Source organism: Trichechus manatus, unplaced genomic scaffold (assembly GCF_000243295.1).
Source record: "Trichechus manatus latirostris isolate Lorelei unplaced genomic scaffold, TriManLat1.0 scaffold00176, whole genome shotgun sequence".
Lineage (NCBI taxonomy): Eukaryota > Metazoa > Chordata > Mammalia > Sirenia > Trichechidae > Trichechus > Trichechus manatus.
In genome coordinates this window covers 4,111,032-4,119,737 of record NW_004444112.1, presented here as the reverse complement: position 1 = coordinate 4,119,737, position 8,706 = coordinate 4,111,032, and the positions used below count along the sequence as shown (strand labels likewise).

Sequence of the window (8,706 nt, the reverse complement as noted above, 5' to 3'; positions counted from 1 at the left end):
TCTTAATGTAGCTACTGAATGATTATATCATTTTATTCTACGTTCTGTCAGTATGGCAAATAACACTGGTTTTTTAGTTTGAACCTACCCTCTTATTTAGAAAATAAGTACCTCTTGTTCAAGATGTCTTTATCTGTAGCAGGATTTGATTTGCAAATATTTTGTTTCAGATTTTTACATGTGTGTTTATGAGAAATATTCCCCTGTAGTGCTCCTTTCTTTAACGTATTTGTAAGGTTTCATTATTATGAGGTGCTGACCTCATTAACTAAAATTGGGAGCATTCCTTCTTTTTCTATGCTCTGGGAGATACTGCGTAAGAGTAGAGCTCTTTCTTAAATGTCTGGTGGTATTTACCCATGAAGCCTTCTGGGCCAGAAATTTTTGTTTGCTTGGTTTTAATTATGTCAGTGCTTTCACTAATTATACCTCTCTTCTGTTTCTACCTTGCATCCTTTAAGCATCCACCAGTTGTTGCGACGTCCCCAGACTTACAAGCCAGCAGAGACTGAGTCCTCCAAGTTGAGTCTCTGAGAAATCTTGCCAATCATGGCTTTAGATCTCAGAACATCCTTTCGACGTGAACCAACTAGGAATGATTCTGGGTTAGCAAATCGGGAGTTTGAACCCACCCAAGGAACTGGCGTCCAGAAGGCAGAGGGGATCTCTGGGCTCCAGGGCACTCCGCTCAGCATATTTCAATACAGCAATAACTCATATGCAAGGCAGGAACTGCAAAGACTCCAGAAGTTATTTCACTTGTGGCTGCAGCCAGAGAAACACAGCAAGGAGGAAATGATTTCCCAGTTGGTCCTGGAGCAGTTTATGATAAATGAACAGTGCAGAAACCGGTCTGCTTTGAAAGAGAAATGGGATTCAAGTGGCAGAAGCCTGAAGAACTTCCTGGAAGACCTGACCAATGATTTCATGGAGCCACCTGCCTATGTGAGTACAGGGTTTCTGACCTCAGGGCTGAGTGGGAGGAGTGAGGAATAGGTACAGGAAGGAGGAGGTGCCTGGAGGCAGACAAAGAAGAGGTATTGTAGAAACAGTTATTAGCCAGATCATACCCTCCCAGCACACTCCTGAAGAAGGAGCATCTCCTCGTCCTAAGTTAGTGAGAATGAAACACAAAAGTGTTTATAAGTGTTTATTCCGTGAGACATATAGGAGCCAAACATATTGATTGATTGGTTGATTTTTTTTTATTGTTGAAAGTATACTCAGCAGAACATATACCAATTCAACAATTTCTACATATACAATTGAGTGACTACATTGATTACATTCTTTAAATTGGGCAACCATTCTCACCCTCCTTTTCTGAATTGTTTCTCCCCCATTAACCTAAACTCACTGCCCCCTAAACTTCCTTTTTTATTGGTACTGTCAGTTTGACCCTATGTAAATAGTTCTTTAAAACAGCATAATGCTCAAGGCAGACATTCTTTACTAAATATAAGCTAAACTATTATTTGGTTTAAAGAAGACTTCAGGGGATATTTTGGATTAAGGTTTAAAGATTAACCCAGGACAACAGTTTTGGGGGGTTCATGGCTTTTGATTGGTTGATTTGATTATTTTTAGCCAGTCGGTGGTAGGGGAACTCTCTGGGAGACTGACATTTGAGCAGAGACCTCAAGGATGAGGAAAAAATGCCTTGACAAGAACTGGTTCTTCCCTCTGGGAGCCTTCTTCTCATTTTTAGTAAAGGAAGGACATACGAAAGAGGCAATGATCATGAACTTTAACACCGTCAGTGATAAGGGGAAGACAGGGAGGTGTGGGCATCCCCAGTTGAGGGATCCTATAGAAGCCTGACAAGAAGAGATTTCCTACAACGGCTTCTGTTACACAAAAGACATCTGTATGACAGTGACTGGGGTTTGTTTACAGGTCCACGTCTGCATGCAGGGACAGGAAGCCCTCTGTTCTGAGAATATGCCCTTAAGAGATGCCATTGTTCACCTCACAAAACAGTTGTCAGCAGGGACCCCAACAGGAGAGAACATGGGGACCCTCTTCCAGACTCCCAAGGATTCTCCTATGCAAACAGGACGAGGTGAGTGAGGGGTTCTGGATACGAGGGGTGTCTTAGTCTGGGTTCTCTAGAGGAGCAAAACCAGTGAAGCATATATATATATATATATAGAGAGAGAGAAATTTAAGGAAATGGCTCATGCAATTGTGGGGGAGGGGGTAGGTCCCAGATCTGTGGGTCAGGCAACAGACTGGAGGCCTCTGCTGATTCATGGAGCTGCGGGGGTTGGAGAATCCAAAATCTGAAGATCAGGCGGCAGGCCAGAGGCTTCTGCAGGCTTATGTCCCAAGAAGCAGATGTCAGGTGATGAGAAGAGTGCAGGGTCAAGAGAGATCAAGAGCTAGCAAGCTTTGCCAGAACGTCCATGTATATAGTGGAGGCAGGCCATACCCCCAAGGAAACTCCCCTTTCAACTGATTGGCTGCTCACATCAGACCACATCATGGAAGGTGATTACATTATATCACGTTATGGAAGACCACCCAGACCAGCATCTACTAAACCACTGAGAATCATAGCCTAGCCAAGTTAACACATAACATTAACCATCACAAGGGGGATGTTCTGTGTGGGTCCTGCAGGGTTGCAACTTCATGGAGTTGATCCTTCATTTTCACAGGAGAAGATAAAGAAAACAATAGCAACCTTTCTTTGAAAACTGCACAAGTAAATGACAGTATTACTAGCCAAGGAAATCGAGTACCTTCCCTGCAGATTATCCAGGAAGAAAATTGTCCCAAACCTGAAGAGGGAGGTGCTTGTTGGGACAACCCAGAAATCTCCAGAAGAGCAGGGCTAGGCACCTCCAGGTCCCAGGAAGGAGCCCTGGGAGGACTCTGTCATCAAGATGTCCTTATGGAGGTGGAACCAGGATTTATCTCCAGACCAGACCTGGCCACCCCTGAGCCTGCATCTGCCCACCGGAGCAATGAAGGAAAGTTTCTAGGTGAGGGACACCAAGAAAGAATTTACGAGACCCCAAAACCATACAGATGTGGGGACTGTCCCAAGATCTTTAGGTATTTCTCTCAGTTAAAAGCCAACCAGAGAAGACACAGGAACGAGAGACCATGTGTTTGTGCTGAGTGCCACAAACACTTCTTTGAGACATCAGAGCTGTGCGTGCACCAGGTGATTCACAGGAGGGAGAAGCCCTTCTCCTGCAGCACATGTGACAAGTCCTTCAGCCACAGAACCAACTTGAGGGCTCACGAGAGAATTCACATGGGAGAGAAACCTTACATGTGTTCCATTTGCAAGAGAAGCTACCGCCAGTCATCCACGTACCACCGCCATGTGAAGACTCACCAGAAAGTTACTCTCAAAGGGGTTTCCAACACAACTGAAGCTTCCTAAGCTACTGCCCCACCATTATATATACATATTTGTTGTTGTGGGGTGCCGTTGAGTTGACTCCAACTCATAGCGACCCTGAGGACAGAGTAGAACTGTCCTATAGGATTTCCTAGGCTGTAATCTTTTTTTTTTTTTTAATAATATTTTATTGTGTTTTCACAAAACAATAAATGCTGGAGAGGTTGTGGAGAGACAGGAACACCACTCAGGGACTCGCCACTAATGTAAGTAACTAGAATTGGCCTATTAAACTTTTGGAATATATTCTAGTTCTCTCAACTTGCTTATTTAATAAATACTTGGTGTAAGAATATAATTTGCCTCTTTGGATTTCTTTTGTAGACTTTTTTCCCCCTAATTTTCATACATTTATTTGACAATTGTCTTTTAAATACCAATAGTATGCTTGCTCTGTGAGAGAAGATGCCATGTCTTATAGTCTAGTAGAAAAAACAGACAAATAAGCAAATCAGTAAAAGATAATAAATGCTATAATAACAGAGGTAGATGGGTAGACGGTTTAAACAGTCCACACAGCAAGAACGCCTAACCCAACAGGGTTGAGGACGTGGGTGGGAGGTGTCTGAGAAGGCAGTATAGTAAGGCATCCTAGAGAAAATGACTTTTTAAAAAAAGATACTTTATTGTGTTTTAGGTGAAAGTTTACGCAGCAGATTAAGTTCCCATTTAACAATTTTTGTACAAATTGTTCCAAGATGTTGGTTATAATTTCACAATGTGTCAGCATTCTCATTATTGCCATTCTGTTTGTCCTGTTTCTGTTAATCTAGCTTCCCTTCCCCTCCTTGCCTTCTCATCTTTGTTTTTGGATAAATGTTGAACTTTTGGTCTCCTATAGTTGATAAAGGGAGCACATTACTCACAGTGATATTGTTTATTTTATAAGCCAATTTCATTTCTTTTTTTTTTTAATTGTGCTTTAGGTGAAACTTTACAGCTCAAGTTAATTTCTCATTCAAAAATTTATACACATATTGTTTTGTGACATTGGTTGCAGTCTCCGCAATGTGACAGCACACTCCCCCTTTCCACCCTGGGTTCCCTGTGTCCGTTCAACTAGCTCCTGTCGCTTCCGGCCTTCTCAACCTACTTTTGGACAGGAGCTGCCCATTTGGTCTTGTATATCTGATTGAACTAAGAAGCACATTCCTATTATTATTTTATTAATATTTTTTGTTTTATAGTCCTGTCTAAACTTTGTCCGAAGAGTGAGCTTCTGGAATGGTTTCAGTTCTGGGTTCACCAGGGGCCATAGTTTCGGGGGTTCCTTCAGTCTCTGTCAGACCATTAAGTCTGGTCTTTTTACGTGAATTTGAGTTCTGTTCTACATTTTTCTCCTGCTCTGTTCTGGACTCTCCGTTGTATTCCCTGTCGTGGCGGTCATTGGTGGTAGCTGGACAGCATCTAGTTCTTCTGGTCTCAGGCTGGTGGGGTCTCTGGTTCATTTGGTCCTTTAGTCCTTTGGGCTAGTGTTTTCCTTGTGTCTTTGGTTTTCTTCATTCTCCCTTTCTTCGAGTGGGATGGGACCAATTGATGTATCTTAGATGGCTGCTTGCAAGCTTTTAAGACCCCAGATGCCACTCACCAAAGTGGGATATAGAACATTTTCTTAATAAACTATGTTATGCCAATTGACCTAGCTGTCCCCCGAAACCTAGCCTGTAATTTTTACAGGAGCAGATTGCCAGGTCTTTTCTCCCAAGGAGCTGCTGGGTGGGTTCGAACCACTGACCTTTCATTGTGCCACCAGGGTTCCTTTGGCTTTCTCTAAGGCTCCTCAAGACCCCTCAGACCCTGACCAGGGTACTCAGCAAATATCCCAGACTCCTCAAGAAGTATCTGTTAAACCCTTTGCTATTGAGTTGATTCTGATTCATTGCGACCCTAAAGGACAGAGTAGAACCGTCCCATAGGGTTTCAAAGGCTGTAATCTTTACAGAAGCATAATCAGAAGGAAATTATATGGCATGTTCTAAGTAGATAATAACTATGGAAATATTCAGTAAAACTTGTGAAAGCTGGAACCTGTGTAAGGCAGAAACCTGTCAGAGAAGAAAAACTCAAATATTTTCTGCCACATCTTTATCCCGTGAAGCGGCTGGTAGTTGCGAACCCCTGACCTTTTGGTCAGCAGCTGAACACTTAAACCACTGCGCCACCACAACATGTATATACAGTGAAGCCTATGAGAGCTGTAACTCGATGAGAATGCCTTGTTTTTCTGGGCCTTGAAAGTTCTCCGCCTTTGACAGGGTGAAAAACTTCTATTGCTCGATTTAGTGTTAAATATTAGTGGAAAATATTTGAATTTTCCTTCTCGAAAGGAACAGATTTCTGTCTTACAAAGTTCCAGCTTTCACAGGCTTTACTGTATATTTTCATAGTATTATCTACTTCGAACATGTCATATAATTTCCTTACGATTATGCTTTCTATTTATTGTTTCACTCTACTAAAACATAAATTTAAGGAGGGCAGAGAATTTGTTATTTTTGTTCACTGAAGTATCCTAAGTGCCTAGAAAAGAGGCTGAGACATTTTTCACTGACCAATAAATATCTGTTGACTAAATGAATAAATGTATAATGTTGTTGTTTATTCCTTTACACCCAAGAATGTGCCGCACATGAAAAGACAGTGAGTCCCAGTGCAAACGATAGCTCACAGTCATCCAGTGAGACTTTCCTGCCAGCTCCCCTGTCCTCTAGCGACACCCTTTGACTCTGGCTAAGCCACGAGCATTCTAAAAAAAGTGGGGAGCAAAGTGGAAACCCAGAAGTAGGCTTGAGTCAACGGAGGGAAACTTTATATTTAAAGATGTGATTTTTAAGAAAATCCACTGCAAATATTAATAGCTAAACTAGGCCTGAATATGATTGTTAGGTGCTGTCGAGTTGGTTCCGACTCATAGTGACTCTACGTGCAAAAGAACGAAACACTTCCCGGGCCTGCACCATCCTTGCAATCGTTGCTATGTTTGAGCCCATTGTTGCTGCCACTGTGTCAGTCCTTGTTGAGGCTCTTCCTCTTTTTCATTGATCCTCTACTTTACCAAGCATGATGTCTTTCTCCAGGGACTGGTCACGCCTGATAAGTTGTCCAAATTACGTGAGACGAAGTCTTGTCATCCTGGCTTCTAAAGAGAATTCTGGCTGTACTTCCTCTGAGACAGATTTGTTTGTTCTCCTGGCAGTACATGGTATATTCAGTATTCTTCGCCAATTTGCAGAACGCAGTTTTATTGAAAAGTAAATACCAGAAAAGCCAAGTGTCTCCCATTAATTTCATCCAAAGATGGGAAAAAGCACTGATTTCCAGACATGGTTTAAAATGGCATTTTGTTGTTAGTTACTGTCAGGTCGATTTCCACTCATGGTAACCCCATGTGTGCACAGGAGAGCTGTGTTCCATAGGGTTTTCTAAACTGCTTCCTTTTGGAAGCAGATCACCAGGCATGTCTTCCGAGGTGACTTGGGTGGGTTCAAACCTCCAACCTTTCAGCTAGTAGGCGAGTGCTTAACTACTTGTGCCACCCAGGGACTCCTGTAACCAGTTGCCATTGAATCGATTCCGACTCATGGCGACCTCATGTGTTGCAGAGTAGAACCGCACTTCATAGAGTTTTCAAGGCTGTGAACTTTCAGAAACAGATTGCCAGGCCTTTTTTCCAAGGCACCTCTGAGTGTGCTTGAATTGTAAAAGGGCATTTTGGAGCAAAGAAAAAAAAAGGATTCGGTGCAGAGCTGAGGAAAAGGTGCACATCTGGTAGGTTATTTGGGATGCATCAGTGAGCTGGTTTCTTCTAGGAAAATGGGGCTCAATCCTATTGGGAACATAGGGCATGTCATGTAGAATGGGCCCAAATCATGGAAAGAAGGGAGTGGGGTGCTACATCATAAATTGTGATGTTTCTTTGATGCCCTGGCTGCAGCCATGGAACAGCACTCCTGGGCTGCTGGTAGTGTTCCATTGTGTGGAGAAGCCTGTTTGTCCACCCTTTTTCCTGGACTCTCTCTGGGTGTTTGCTATTGTGAAAATTCTTTTTTTTTTTTTTTAATTCAGTGTTTTCAAGATAAATTTAATTTTGGAACATTTCAAGATCACTTAATTCAAGTTCCAAAATAAAGTTCAATCTTTTTATTTGGGGAGGAGGTGAATGTACATACAGCCAAAGATACACCATTTCAATAATTTCTACATGTACAATTCAGTGACATTGGTTACATTCAAGCTATTTAAAAAAAATTTTTTTTTACTGTACTTTAGATGAAGGTTTACAGAACAAACTAGCTTCTCATTCAACAGTTAGTACACTTACTGTTTTATGACATTGGTTAACAATTCCACCACATGTCAACACTGTTCCTTCTCGACCTTGGTTTCCCTATTAACAGCTTTCCTGTCCCCTCCTGCCTTCTAGTCTTTGCCCCTGGGCTGGTGTGCCCTTTTGTCTCGTTTTGTTTTATGGGCCTGTCTAAGCTTTGGCTGAAGGGTCAATCTGTGGAGTGACTTCATTACTGAGCTAAAAGGGTGTCCGGGGGCCATATTCTCAGGGTTTCTCCAGTCTCTGTCAGGCCAGTAAGTCTGGTGTTTTTTTGTAAGTTACAATTTTGTTCTACATTTTTCTCTAGCTCTGTCTGGGACCTGCTATTGTGATCCCTGTCAGAGCAGTCAGTGGTGGTAGCCAGGCACCATCTAGTTGTACTGGACTAGGTCTGGTGGATGCCGTGGTAGTTGTGGTCCCTTAGTCCTTTGGACTAATCCTTCCCTTGTATCTTTAGTGTTCTTCATTCTCCCTTGCTCCTGAAGGGGTGAGACCAGTGGAGTATGTTAGATGGCGGTTCACAGGCTTTTCAGACCCCAGATGCTACTCACCAAAGTAGAATATAGAACATTTTATTTATAAACTGTGTTTTGCCAATTGAGCTAGTTGTTCCCCAAGATCATGGTCCCCACAGCCCTCGGCCTATCAAGCTATTTTTTAAAAAATTGTGGTAAATATATAGGTAACAAAGCATTTGACATTTTTGCAATCTTGTGAATATTGTAATGTCCCCACGGTACACATGAGGAATGCTTCTCTCTGGGAAGTCCTCTATGAGGCGGGAACAAACTGTTTCACAGTGCTTTTACTTATTACAAGACCATCAGCAACATGAAAGATGCTGAATATCCATGACTTCTCCAACACTTGGTGACTGGACTCACTTTAATACCCCGACTCTGGGTACAGTTTAGGTCCCTGGGTGGCGCAAATGATTTACACTCAGCCACTAGCCTAAGGGTTG

General features: G+C 42.4%; 1 protein-coding gene across 1 annotated transcript; it reads left to right on the top strand.

Moving 5' to 3' along the window:
• The first annotated feature begins 398 nt into the window (after window positions 1–398).
• Window positions 399–3,397, top strand: LOC101356671 (zinc finger and SCAN domain-containing protein 4-like). Its single transcript, XM_004386919.2, has 3 exons — window positions 399–945; window positions 1,897–2,062; window positions 2,661–3,397. The coding sequence occupies exons 1-3, from the start codon at window positions 550–552 to the stop codon at window positions 3,395–3,397; spliced, it is 1,299 nt and encodes a 432-aa protein (XP_004386976.1). The 5' UTR covers window positions 399–549.
• Window positions 3,398–8,706: the final 5,309 nt, after the last annotated feature.

What these genes read in the sequence shown, in the direction of transcription:
- LOC101356671 (XM_004386919.2), top strand. Translation starts at nt 550, where the DNA reads ATGGCTTTAGATCTCAGAACATCCTTTCGACGTGAACCAACTAGGAAT. An exon ending in TCATGGAGCCACCTGCCTAT is followed by an intron (nt 946 to 1,896) that starts GTGAGTACAGGG and finishes GTTTGTTTACAG; the next exon opens with GTCCACGTCTGCATGCAGGG. An exon ending in TCCTATGCAAACAGGACGAG is followed by an intron (nt 2,063 to 2,660) that starts GTGAGTGAGGGG and finishes TCATTTTCACAG; the next exon opens with GAGAAGATAAAGAAAACAAT.